This window comes from Alosa alosa, chromosome 8, assembly GCF_017589495.1.
Source record: "Alosa alosa isolate M-15738 ecotype Scorff River chromosome 8, AALO_Geno_1.1, whole genome shotgun sequence".
NCBI classification, from domain to species: domain Eukaryota; kingdom Metazoa; phylum Chordata; class Actinopteri; order Clupeiformes; family Clupeidae; genus Alosa; species Alosa alosa.
Window position 1 is genome coordinate 36,148,098 of NC_063196.1, and position 15,000 is coordinate 36,163,097.

At 43.2% G+C, this 15,000-nt stretch overlaps 1 protein-coding gene across 1 annotated transcript in view; it reads right to left on the reverse strand.

Annotated features, from left to right (window-relative positions):
• Positions 1-15,000, reverse strand: part of syne1a (spectrin repeat containing, nuclear envelope 1a) — a 302,008-nt gene that overhangs the window by 139,581 nt on the left and 147,427 nt on the right. The window contains 5 exon segments of the mRNA XM_048249742.1: positions 6,337-6,561; positions 11,113-11,256; positions 13,871-13,996; positions 13,998-14,051; positions 14,917-15,000. The exon segment at positions 14,917-15,000 is cut by the window's right edge and continues 15 nt beyond it. Coding sequence (XP_048105699.1) covers positions 6,337-6,561; positions 11,113-11,256; positions 13,871-13,996; positions 13,998-14,051; positions 14,917-15,000 — 633 coding nt within the window.

The window sequence follows — 15,000 nt, forward strand, 5'->3', positions numbered from 1 at the left end:
CTCTCTCTCTATCTCTTTCCTCTCTCTCGATCTCTCTCTCTCTCTCTCACACACACACACACAATCTCTTTCTCACCCATACGCACACACATGCACATTCCACTGGAGAGTAGATTTGGAGTGTAATGCCGGTGATATCTGTGGTATTGGGATAGCAAGACTCCAGACACACACACACACACACACTCGGAGAGAGCTCTTCAGTAGTGGGCAGGGCGACAGGCCAAGACATTAATGTGGAACTTGGCTGCTTGTGCTGGACCCTCCTCCAGAGTTTCCCTCCCTGATGCAACACTCAGCAACCAGACAGCTGCTGCAGAACTCTGGCCAGCCAAACCACCACTAACACAGCATCAACATGCACAGCATCAACATGCTAATGCTAAACCACCACTAACACAGCACCAACATGCTAATGCTAAACCACCACTAACACAGCACCAACATGTCAAGTCAAGTCAAGTTTATTTATATAGCGCATTTCATACACAGAGGTCATTCAATGTGCTTTACATAAACAAAACCAAACAATAATAACAAATAAAAAGCATAGAAAGGCAATATAGTCAAAGAATAGTTAAAAGGTAAATATCATAATAAAAAAGAAAACATAAAAACACAAGGTAAAATCATTTTAAAATAAAGGATAATTAGTAAGCAAAAAACAAAAGGCAAAGTTGTAAAAAAGTAATAAAAGATAAAGTAGAATAATTATCAAGGCAGATTCAGAATTTGTAACTCTTTTGTAAAAATTTGGCACAGTTAGCAGAAAGCATCTGAGAACATTGACATGATTTAAAACTGGCTACAGTTGGGGCCTTTTGATGTCATCCGAAAGTTGGTTCCACAGCTGAGCCGCATAGCAGTTAAAAGCTGCTTCACCATGTTTAGTTCTAACAGTAGGTTTTACTAGCAGGTTTTTCACCTGGGACCTGAGAGGACGAGAAGGTGTGTACTGCTGAAGCATGTCTGACAGGTATTTAGGTCCTGCTCCATTTTACTGATTTATAAATAAGCAACAGAGCTTTTAAAGTCAATTCTGTGACTTACCCTCCTGGGAACCAAGAAAAACCAAGAAAAAAGTGTCCAACAATTTCTTTTTTTTTTGTGTGATTTCCTTTCTATTTAGGATTAAAAAACATCTTACAATTTTATTTTTTTTAAATTATTTTTATTTTATTTTAAATTTTATAGCATGTCCCCTGTGGTGGACAAAAGGACCATTTTACTATGAAAAGGTAGCCATGAAAATAGACAAAAATGGACAAATTATGCTTTTAGTGGTATTAAATTAAGGGTAAACTTAACCAAATATAAGGGAAATGTTATTTATCCTTCTAGATTACTTTATTTGCCTTTTGGACAGTTGTATTTCTTTTTTTCTGGATTGTTCATTTAATTTTCATGTTTTTCTTTCATCTGCGATAATTCATTTTTAGTCTTGCTCTTCCTCGCCATCTTCTTGAGGCACAGGTTCATAGTCCTCATCTCTGTTTCACTCACTCATCACCTGAGAGCTCCAAATCTGACCCCCCCTCATACATCCTATACAAATGATCTCCTAAATTTACCAAAAAATCAAAATATTTTGGTCCTGGTGTCCATTATAATGGATATTCATAAAGTCACTATTATTTCAAAATGTAAATAACTTAACTTCTTTCAAAATGAATCATATGATTCCTGACATTTTCATTAACAAGACCATATATTGCCATCATAATGAATGCTTAATAAGAAGACACTATTTGACTTATCTCTCCTCCTTCCATAAAAATGTGCTTGTTTTGATGTCAACCATTTTTGAGAACCAGGAAGAGGAGGTTCCCAGCAACCCAGCCAATCACATGATATATCATTAGAAAGCCCAGGATGTCCTCTTTAAAAGACCACAGGAATTGATAGAATAGCTCAAAGGGGTAAAGGGGCATTGCAGGGCTCTACACAAACATTTTTTTTCAGGAGCACTTGTGCGCCTAAGCTAAAAAATTTAGGAGCACAGACAAAAATTTGGGCGCACAGTCAGTTCTGTACTTAACTTACACATAATGTAACATTATACTGCAGCTAACAGTTAAACATGCCAGTGCACCAATTGCGAATATTAAAAATGACTGACAACATTTAGGCTACAGGTAACAGGATTTTAAAGATCAGTGCCTACTTTATTTTCAGTCTGTTCTATTTTCCTACATTTTGTTAATGTAAAATAATATAATACATTGCCATATTTGCATTTAGCCTGTATATCAAGTATCCTGCCAAATGTAGGCTAATTTATTTATTTGTGAATCCATCTATAGCTAATCCAAATATGCCCATGGTGACCTATCTGACTGCATACTGCCTAATACTACTACTTAAACAGTCCATTTCCTTTTCCACAAAACCCAACATAGGCTAATCAAGGATATATGTTTTATACTTTTAGTTTTTATTTAAAATATCTGCATTGATGGGGGCAGTAGGCAAACGTTAGGCCTACATTTTCGCTTTGCACTTCAGCTTGTATTCGTGTAAAACAAACAAGCATGCGTGGAAGCCTGAGTTGTCAGTAGCGTTCTACCTTTGAATAAACGGGAGTATTACGGAGGCTACTTTTGTGCCAGTTCACTACAGCTATATTTTGCATATTGCAGCCAATACGCCAACTGGGCTAAAAGGCATGTTAGGTTACCTTTCCTTCTCTCACTGCATTCTCAGAATCTCATCCTGTTCCTCCTATATTCAATGAATTCGGTGGATAGAAGAACTAATTTCTTCAATCTTTGCATCTTGGCTGGCTAGTCTAACTTTCCGCTTTTCCTGCGTGGCTCTTGGATTTGATAGAAGCGACTACTAGCTTAGTCACAACGCCAAACTGCTAACGTTGATGGGAGGTGTAGTTTTTATGCTGCATTCGCGACGTGATTCTATGGTTTGCACCAGTAATGTTTCTCGATGTTGCGGTGTATTTTGTAGACAAACATTGACATGGTTAGAAGTCATTCGCACCAGTGTGCCTAAATATTTTTTGCACTCGCGACGGCATCATTTTTACGCGCATGTGCGAAAGTGAAATGGGCGCACTGTAGAGCCCTGGGCATGCTTCTAGAACTTATGTCCACTACAGAGGACATAGGTCTATGGATTGGTTCTCAGGAGGTTACTGGAAGCCAGTGCAAGTCTTTCCTCCTTTTTACCAAATATAATTACTTCAGTTTTTTCTTTGTTCAGCTGAAGAAAATTTTGAGACATCCAGGTATTGATTTGTTCTATACACTGACACATAGATTCAAGAGGACCATAGTCGTTTGGTGACAGAGCTAAGTAAATTTGTGTGTCATCTGCATAGCTATGATATGAAATCAAGTTATTTTGGATATTTTGTCCAAGTGGGAGCATATAGAGGTTGAATAATAGTGGCCCTAAGATCGACCCCTGGGGAACACCACAGGTCAAGGGCGTTGGTGTTGAGGTACAGTTTCGATGGCAACAAAGAAGCTCCTTTCTTGTAGATATGATTTTAGCCAGCTGATAACTATGCCTGTAAATCCAACCCAGTGTTCTAGTCTGTGTAGTAAAATATTGTGATCAACAGTGTCAAATGCTGCACTAAGGTCCAGTAGCACTAGGACTGATGTTTTACCTGAATCTGTGTTTAGGGCGATGTCATTGGAAACTTTAATGAGAGCTGTTTCAGTGCTGTGATTTGTCCGAAAACCAGACTGAAAGTAATCAAAATACCCATTTGATGTTAGGAAGGTGGTTAATTGATTAAAGACTACTTTTTCAATAATTTTAATAAAATAAAAGGTAGATTGGATATGGGCCTGTAATTGTTTAGCATGGAGGCATCCAGGTTATTCTTCTTGAGAAGTGGCTTTACAACAGCTGTTTTCAGTGACTAAGGAAAAGTGCCAGACAGCAGTGATACATTTACAATTTGAACATGCTAAAGCAAAACTACCGCTAACACAGCACCAACATGCTAACGCTAAACCACTACTAACACAGCACCAACATGCTAACGCTAAACCACCACCAACACAGCACCAACATGATAACGCTAAACCACCACTAACACAGCATCAACATGCTAATGCTAAACTACCACTAGCACAACACCAACATGCTAGCGCTAAACCACCACTAACACAGCACCAACATGCTAATGCTAAACCACCACTAACACAACATGTTAATGGTAAAATACCATTAACATGTTGTACCATCACCAGCAACCTAATAAAGACTAGCATAACGAGCCCACACAGTACCCAAACAGCAGCATACATCACCAACAGCAGAATAGGGCTAGCATCACCAGAACCAAACAGCAGAACAGGGCTAGCATCACCAGAACCAGAACCCAAACAGCAGCATCACCAACAGCAGAATAGGGCTAGCATCACCAGAACCAGAACCCAAACAGCAAAATAGGGCTAGCATCACCAGAACCAACAGCAAAATAGGGCTAGCATCACCAGAACCAACAGCAGAATAGGGCTAGCATCACCAGAACCAACAGCAAAATAGGGCTAGCATCACCAGAACCCAAACAGCAGCATCACCAACAGCAGAATAGGGCTAGCATCACCAGAACCAGAACCAACAGCAAAATAGGGCTAGCATCACCAGAACCAACAGCAGAATAGGGCTAGCATCACCAGAACCAGAACCAACAGCAAAATAGGGATAGCATCACCAGAACCAACAGCAGAATAGGGCTAGCATCACCAGAACCCAAACAGCAGCATCACCAACAGAAGAATAAGGGATTCGACCCTTTGGTTCAAAGCATTCAGGCCAAGATATCTATGTAGTATAACTACATCAACCAGAAACAATAAGGGCAAGATATCTATGTAGTATAACTAGCAAACATTAACCAGGAACAATAAGGCCAAGTCAAGCCAAGTCAAGGCCACGAGCCTCTTCCTGTTTCCTGCTGCTCAGCAACAAACAGCTGATCAGCACAGGACTCCAGTGGAAAACACATAGAGGAGAATGGAGGGATGGAGAGAGAGAGAGAGGGAGGAAGAGAAAGAGAGAGAGGAGAATGGAGGGATGGAGAGAGAGAGAGAGGGAGGAAGAGAAAGAGAGAGAGGAGAATGGAGGGATGGAGAGAGAGAGAGGGAGGAAGAGAAAGAGAGAAAGAGAGAGAGGGGAGAATGGAGGGATGGAGAGAGAGAGAGGGAGGAAGAGAAAGAGAGAAAGAGAGAGAGGAGAATGGAGGGATGGAGAGAGAGAGAGAGGGAGGAAGAGAAAGAGAGAGAGGAGAATGGAGGGATGGAGAGAGAGAGAGAGGGAGGAAGAGAAAGAGAGAGAGGAGCATGGTGTGTGTTTGTATGTAAGTGTGTGTGAGAGAATGGGATGTGTGTGTTAGTGTGAGAGATAATGGTGTGTGTGTGTGTGTGTGTGTGTGTGTGTGTGTGTGTGTGAGACAGAGAATGGGATGTATGTGTGTGTTAGTGTGACAGATAGAATAGGATGTGTGTGTGTGTGTGTGTTAGTGTGAGAGAGAGAATGGTGTGTGTGTGTGTGTGTGTAGTGTGTGAGAGAGAGAATGGTGTGTGTGTGTGTGTGTGTGTGTGTTAGTGTGAGAGAGAATGGTGTGTGTGTGTGTGTGTTAGTGTGAGAGAGAGAATGGTGTGTGTGTGTGTGTGTGTGTGTGTGTGTGTGAGACAGAGAATGGGATGTATGTGTGTGTTAGTGTGACAGATAGAATAGGATGTGTGTGTGTGTGTGTGTTAGTGTGAGAGAGAGAATGGTGTGTGTGTGTGTGTGTGTGTTAGTGTGAGAGAGAGAATGGTGTGTGTGTGTGTGTGTGTGTGTGTGTGTAGTGTGAGAGAGAATGGTGTGTGTGTGTGTGTTAGTGTGAGAGAGAGAATGGTGTGTGTGTGTGTGTGTGTGTTAGTGTGAGAGAGAGAATGGGTGTGTGTGTGTGTGTGTGTGTGTTAGTGTGAGAGAGAGAATGGTGTGTGTGTGTGTGTGTGTGTGTGTTAGTGTGAGAGAGAGAATGGTAAACATGTGTGGAAGAGAATGAGAGAGAAAAAGAGAGAGAGGGAGACAGACAGGTGAAATTAGATACACACACAGATACACACACACACACACACACACAGATACACACACACACAGACACAGATACACACAGATACACACACACACACACACACACACACACACACACACACACACACACACACAGATACACACACACACACACACACAAACACACACACACACACACACACACACACAGATACACACACACACACACAGGCAGGGAGACAGGAGAGGGTCTGTGGGCATGTGCAGATAGAAAACATGTGGAATGCTCTGGACACTCACCATGACGACGGAGGGGTGTGCGGCTGGATGTCTGGCCATCTCCTCCTCCTCCTCCTCCTCTTCGTCGTCTTCCGGGTCCAATTCCTCCAGGCCATCGGAGATTCCGTCCGCCTCGCTGACGGTCAGCAGCATGGTGGCGTGTTTGGCCTTCACCGTCAGCATCCTGCACTTGGAGTTGAGCGCCGAGATCTGCTCCTGGTAGCCCTGCATCCGCTGGGCCAGCTCCTACAAGAGCACATCCCCCCAAACGGCCCACTTAGCTCACTCCGCCACAGCCCACCGCAGAGCAGCGGGCCGGCCCAACTAACCAGAACGGGGGGCTACGCCACAGCAGCCCAACTACCAGCACGGGGGGCTAGGAGAGCTAATGCTGAGCCGGCACGAGCCGAAATGGGCGCGTTACTCTCTCTTCCTCTCTCCCTCTCTCTCCCTTTTTCCCTCTTCCTCTCTCTCTCTCCTGCTCTCCCTCTCTCTCACTCTCTCGCTCCGTTTGTGAGAAAGCCTCCAGCCCAGATCTGTGTCACAGAATCCCAGTAATTAGCCAACCACAGCCTTGCAAAGCTGGCCAGCCAATCAGCTCCAAGCACACACAAACAGAGAGGACAGACTGAGCAACCAATCAGTGTGGGGGAGGGTGAAGGAGGGCGGGAGCAGAGCTGCAGAGCAACTATAATCGTCCTGTCCTGCCACACACACACACACACACACACACACACTGTCCTGCCACACACACACACACACACACACACACACACACACTGTCCTGCCACACACACACACACACTGTCCTGCCCTACACACACACACACACACTGTCCTGCCACACACACACACACACACTGTCCTGCCACACACACACACACACACACACACACTGTCCACACACACACACACACACACACACACACACACACACACACACACAAAAGCTCTAAACGACAGGATGTGAGCTCATTGTGTGCTAGTCACTCCCATTCCTGCCTCCCTTTCACCAATCAGGAGTCAGATGCCACCTAACAAAGAAGGCCCAGGCGGGGGTGCTCGGATTACAGCCCCCGCTCCTGGCCCAGCTGCCGTGGAGACGGCAGTCACGTGACTGAGCCGGAGTGGAAGAGCTCTAAGCTGCAGAAGGAATGAGGGGCAGCTAGCCAGTAGCTAACTACAGGATCACACTAAGGAAACACCAGAATGCTAACTTACTACAGGATCACACCAGAGTGCTAACTCAGTAGCTAACTTACTACAGGATCACACCAGAGTGCTAACTCAGTAGCTAACTCACTACAGGATCACACTAAGGAAACACCAGAATGCTAACTCAGTAGCTAACTCACTACAGGATCACACTAAGGAAACACCAGAATGCTAACTCAGTAGCTAACTCACTACAGTACTGCTCCTTGTTGGTGCCCCCACCCAATCCCAATCCTCCCCACCTTTTTATGCAGCCCTTGCCACTTAATCTACTAAACCCCCTTCTACTGCACTTTTTACCCCCATTAATGCACAGATAGGCTGACACCAGACATAATTTCACTGCATTTCTTACTTCCAGTAACTATATGCATGTGACAATAAACTTCCTTATCCTTGTACAGGATCACACTAAGGATCATCAGCAGGGGCTGCTGTTACCCCTAACATGAGCCTAACCAGCACTTAGCCTCTGTAGAACCACTCTCCATTTATACAGCAGGAACTTTGCAGTCACTCACGCACACACATATATATAACTGATCTGCAGTCACTCACGCACACACACACATATATATATATATATAACTGATCTGAAGTCATTCACACACACATATATATAACTGATCTGCAGTCACTCCGCACACACATATATATGCTTGATCTGCAGTCCTCAAGCACCGCGGGGAACTCTGCAGTCCTCCTTTTGCCACACACAGGGATATAACTGATCTGCAGTCACTCACGCACACACATATATATATATATATAACTGATCTGCAGTCACTTACACACACACAGGGACATAACTGATCTGCAGTCACTCACGCACACACACACACATATATATATATATATATATATGTAACTGATCTGTAGTCACTCAAGCACACACACACACACACACACACACACACACACACACACACATACTACCCCCCATTAATGCACAGATAGGCTGACACCAGACATAATTTCACTGCATTTCTTACTTCCAGTAACTATATGCATGTGACAATAAACTTCCTTGTATCCTTGTACAGGATCACACTAAGGATCATCAGCAGGGCTGCTGTTACCCCTAACATGAGCCTAACCAGCGCAGCACTCTGTAGAACCACTCTCTATTTATACAGCAGGAACTTTGCAGTCACTCCACACACACATATATATATAACTGATCTGCAGTCACTCACACACACACACACATATATATATATATATATAACTGATCTGAAGTCACTCACACACACACATATATATAACTGATCTGCAGTCACTCACGCACACACATATATATAACTGATCTGCAGTCACTCAAGCACACACGGGGAACTCTGCAGTCACTCACGCACACACAGGGATATAACTGATCTGCAGTCACTCACGCACACACATATATATATATATATAACTGATCTGCAGTCACTTACACACACACAGGGACATAACTGATCTGCAGTCACTCTCCATTAGACACACACACACATATATATATATATATATATATGTAACTGATCTGTAGTCACTCACGCACACACACACACACACACACACACACACACACACACACACACACATACTACCCCCATTAATGCACAGATAGGTTGACACCAGACATAATTTCACTGCATTTCTTACTTCCAGTAACTATATGCATGTGACAATAAACTTCCTTGTATCCTTGTACAGGATCACACTAAGGATCATCAGCAGGGGCTGCTGGCCCCCTAACATGAGCCTAACCAGCCAGCACTCTGTAGAACCACTCTCATTTATACAGCAGGAACTTTTGCAGTCACTCCACGATACACATATATATATAACTGATCTGCAGTCACTCACGCGACACACACACATATATATATATATATAACTGATCTGAAGTCACTCCGACACACATATATATAACTGATCTGCAGTCACCACCCGACACACATATATATATAACTGATCTGCAGTCACTCCAAGCACATACGGGAACTCTGCAGTCACCACGACACACAGGGATATAACTGATCTGCAGTCACCACGCATTACACATATATATATATATATATAACTGATCTGCAGTCACTTACACACACACAGGGACATAACTGATCTGCAGTCACTCCACACGACACACACACATATATATATATATATATATATATATATGTAACTGATCTGCAGTCACCAAGCACACACACACACACACACACACACACACACACACACACATATATATATATATATATATATATATATATAATATATAACTGATCTGTTCGATCTGAACTGTCTGATGAAAGATGTTTTCATGTAGACTGAGTGAACCAATCACAACACTCGCTGTAAAGCTACTGCAGGGTCTGCAGTAAAGGGCAGCGCCCCTTTCTGAGGGCAAACAATGTAGAAGTATAGAAACCATTGAAGGATTGGCAGCACTAATACTCCAGACTCTAAATAATTCAATGCATTTGACCTCATAACTGATAACTAGTATACTCCACACTCTCAGTAATGATAACCAGTGTACTACACACTGTCATTATCATTAGTATACTCCACACTCTCAGTAATGATAGCTAGTGTAATACACACTGTCATTATCATTAGTATACTACACACTGTCATTATCATTAGTATACTACACACTCGCAGTAATGATAGCTAGTGCACTACACACTGTTATTATCATTAGTGTACTACACACTCTCAGTAATGATAGCTAGTGTAATACACACTGTCATTATCATTAGTATACTACACACTGTCATTATCATTAGTATACTACACACTGTCATTATCATTAGTATACTACACACTCTCAGTAATGATAACTAGTGTACTACACACTCTCAGTAATGATAACTAGTGTACTCCACACTGTCATTATCATTAGTATACTACTACTAGTATACACACTGTCATTATCATTAGTATACTACACACTGTCATTAATGTATATAACTAGTAATGCACTCCACACTGTCATTATCATGGTAGTATACACACTCTCAGTAATGATAGCTAGTGTAATGCACACTATTCACATCAGTTATCGTTGGTATAGCTACACACTGTCATTATCATTGGTATACTACACACACTCTCAGTAGTGATAACTGGTGTACTCTACACACTCTCAGTAATGATAACTAGTGTACTCCCACACTGTCATTATCATTAGTATACTACACACTCAGTAATGATAACTAGTGTACCTCCACACTGTCATTATCATTAGTATACTACACACTCTCAGTAATGATAGCTAGTGTATTGGCGCACTGTGTCGTTATCATTAGTATACTGCACACACTGTCATTATCGGTGGTATACTACACTCTCAGTAATGATAACTAGTGTACTACACACTCTCAGTAATGATAACTAGTGTACTCCACACTGTCATTATCATTAGTATACTACACACTCTCAGTAATGATAGCTAGTGTAATACACACTGTCGTTATCATTAGTATACTACACACTGGCATTATCATTAGTATACTACACACTCTCAGTAATGATAACTAGTGTACTACACAGTGTACTACACACTCTCAGTAATGATAGCTAGTATACCACACTGACCTCATGATGCTGAATCTGGGTCTGGAGTTCCTGGATGTTGCCCGTGGCGACGGGCCGGTCCTGGATGATCCTGTGGGCCTCCTCCACCAGCTTCTGCAGCTGCCTCACTTCCTGCTCACACTGCTCATGCTGAAGCACGGCCTCCTGGGAAATGGCCACACACCAGAGGTGTTACAGGTGTAGACACGCGGTGAGAGAGACAGGTGGGTGTGTGGTGGGGTAAGGGTGTAGGTGTGTGAGGGTGTAGGTGTGTGATGGTGTTAGGGTGTAGGTGTGTGGTGGGGTGAGGGTGTAGGTGAGGGTGTAGGTGTGTGATGGTGTTAGGGTGTAGGTGTGTGGTGGGGGTGAGGGGTGTGGGTGTGCCATGATGTTAAAGGTATAGTGTGAGGGGTGTAGGTGTGTGTGTGATGGTGTTAGGGTGCTTATCGTGTGCTAGGGTGTAGGTGTGTGATGGTGTTAGTGTAGGTATGTAATTGATTGTGTTAGGGGTGTAGGGTACTTGATGTTAGGGGTGTAGGTGTGTGATGGTGTTAGGAGTGGATAAGTGTGCTAGGGGTTAATGGGGTGTGGTAGCTAGTGTTAAAGTATAGGTGTATTTGTGGGTGAAGTAGGTGTCTGGTGGGGTAAAGGGTATAGGTAAAAAGGGGTGTAGGTGTGTGATGGTGTTAGGGTGTAGGTGTGTGGTGGGGTGAGGGTGTAGGTGTGTGGTGGTGTAGTTGTGTGGCGGTGTTAGGGTGTAGGTGTGTGATTGTGTTAGGGTGTAGGTGTGTGGCGGTGTTAGGGTGTAGGTGTGTGATGGTGTTAGGGTGTAGGTGTGTGTTAGGGTGTAGGTGTGTGATGGTGTTAGGGTGTATGCGTGTGCTAGGGTGTAGGTTTGTGGTGGGGTGACGGTGTAGGTGAGGGTGTTAGGGTATAAGTGTGTGGTGGTGTTAGGGTGTATGCGTGTGTGATGGTGTTAGGGTGTATGCGTGTGCTAGGGTGTAGGTTTGTGATGGTGTAAGTGTGTATAGTGTGTGTATAGTGTGTGTAGCGAGGCAGCCGTGGCCTACTGGTTAGCACTATGGACTTGTAACCGGAGGGTTGCCGGTTCGAACCCCGATCAGAGCAAGGCACCTAACCCCTCACTGCTCCCCGAGCGCCGCCGTTGAAGCAGGCAGCTCACTGCGCCGGGATTAGTGTGTGCTTCACCTCACTGTGTGTTCACTGTGTGCTGTTTGTGTTTCACTAATTCACCGATTGGGATAAATGCAGAGACCAAATTTCCCTCATGGGATCAAAAAAGTATATATACCTACATACTTATGTCGTGTGTTAGGGTGTAGGTGTGTGATGGTTTTAGGGTGTAAAGGGTTGAGGTGGTGTAAGGGTTTTGGTGTGTATAGTGTGTGTGTATAGTGTGTGTGTATAGTGTGTGTGTATAGTGTGTGTGAGTGTGTAGTATTATTGTGTATGTGTGTATAGTGTGTGTAGTGTGTAAAGTGTGTGTGTATTGTGTGTGTGTGTGTGTGTATAGTGTATTGTATAGTGTGTGTGTGTGTATTGTGTGTGGGTGTGTGTAGTATTGTGCTTAAGTGTGTGTGTGTATAGTGTGTGTGTATGTTATTATAGTGTGTGTGTAAAAGTGTGTGTGTAGTGTGTGTGTGGTGTGTGTAAGAATTATTGTTAGCCGGTGTGTAGTGTGTAATTGTATTGTGTGTATAATGGTTTGTGTGTATAGTGTGTGTGTGGGGGTATAGTGTGTGAATTTATAGTGTGTGTATTGTGTATTGTATAGTGTGTGTGTGTGGTTATACATGTGTGTGTGTGTGTGTGTTATTATTGTATTAGTGTGTGTGTAGTTATTGTGTATAGTGTGTGTATAGTGTGTGTATAATTATTGTGTATAGTGTGTGTATGGTGTGTGTATAGTGTGTGTAGTGTATTGTGTATTATTGTGTAGTGTGTATAGTGTAGTGTGTATAGTGTGTGTAGTGTGTGTGTATATATTATGTGTAGTATAATTGTGTATATAGTGTGTGTATAGTGTGTATAGTGTGTGTGTGTGTAATTATTAGTGTATGTAGTGTGTGTGTGTATTGTGTGTTTAGTTGTGTGTATAGTGTGTATAGTAATTATTATTGTTTTTTTGTGTATAGTGTGTGTGTGTGTGTGTATTATTATTGTGTGAAGGTAGTATTGTGTGTGTATGATAGTGTGTATTATTGTGTATAATTTGGTGTGTGTAGTGTGTGTGGTGTATTGTGTTAGTGTGTATAGTGTGTGAATTATTATAGTGTATGAATTATTGTTATTGGCCGGTAGTGTGCAATTATAGTGTGTATAGTGTGTGTGTAGTGTGTGTATAGTGTGTGTAGTGTGTGTTAGTGTGTGTATGTGTATAGTGTGTATAGTGTGTGTGTAGTGTGTGTATGTGTGTATAGTGTGTGTGTGTGTGTGTGTATAGTGTGTGTGTGTGTGTGTGTGTATAGTGTGTGTATAGTGTTGTATTGTGTGTATAGTGTGTGTGAGTGTGTGTGTATAGTGTGTATAGTGTGTGTATAGTGTGTGTGTAGTGTGTGTATAGTGTGTATAGTGTGTAGTGTGTGTATAGTGTGTGTAGTGTGTGTATAGTGTGTGTATAGTGTGTGTGTAGTGTGTGTAGAGTGTGTGTAGTGTGTGTATAGTGTGTGTATAGTGTGTGTAGTGTGTGTGTATAGTGTGTATAGTGTGTGTGTAGTGTGTGTATATAGTGTGTATAGTGTATAGTGTGTGTGTGTACCTGCAGAATGTTGCACTGCTGAATGACGGAGTGCTGTAACTGGCTGCCCTCGGCGTGGAGGCTGTGGGCAGTATGGCAGAGTGGCAGGCTGAGCAATACCTCCTCTCTCACAACATGGGAGAATAGGTTACTGGGAGTTCTCCACCTGCTGCTTGAAGTCCTCCATCTCACTCAGGAGGTGCTGTAAAGCAGAGTAAAGTGCTGTAAAGTAGAGTAATGTGCCATAAAGCAGAGTAAAGTGCTGTAAAGCAAAATGCTGTAAAGCAAAGTAAAGTGCTGTAAAGTGCTGTAAAGCAGAGTAATGTGATGTAAAGCAGAGTAAAGTGCTGTAAAGTGCTGTTAAGCAGAGTAAAGTGCTGTAATGCAGAGTAAAGTGCTGTAAAGTGCTGTTAAGCAGAGTAAAGTGCTGTAAAGTGCTGTTAAGCAGAGTAAAGTGCTGTAAAGTGCTGTTAAGCAGAGTAAAGTGCTGTAATGCAGAGTAAAGTGCATTTAAAAACAAACAAGAAACAAAAACACAAACAAACCAACAAAGTGACCCACCCACAGAAGAAGCAGCTCATGCACATCCAGACCTTCACCAAGCACATCCAGACCCCCACCAGACCCCCACCAAGCACATCCAGTCTCAGTAACAGATCCTAATGCCCACATGAGTGAGGGAACTTGATGCCAGTCTGGGTAACAGATGGTGAGGGTGTTGGCATGTGCGGGTGTTGTATGTTGCCATGTGAGGGTGTATGTTGGCATGTGAGGGTGTTGGCATGTGTGGGTGTTGTATGTTGGCATGTGCCAGTGTTGGCATGTGAGGGTGTTGTATGTTGGCATGTGAGGGTGTTGGCATGTGAGTGTGTTGTATGTTGGCATGTGTTGTATGTTGGCATGTGAGGGTGTTGGCATGTGAGGGTGTTGTATGTTGGCATGTGAGGGTGTTGGCATGTGCCGGTGTTGGCATGTGAGGGTGTTGGCATGTGAGTGTTGTATGTTGGCATGTGAGGGTGTTGGTATGTGTTGTATGTTGGCATGTGAGAGTGTTATGTTGTACGTACCTGTCTGATGGTCAGCTGTTGGCGGAGGCTGGCGTGGCCCAGCTCTGGACAGGTGAGCGAGGACTGCATTTGCTCCAGACAGCC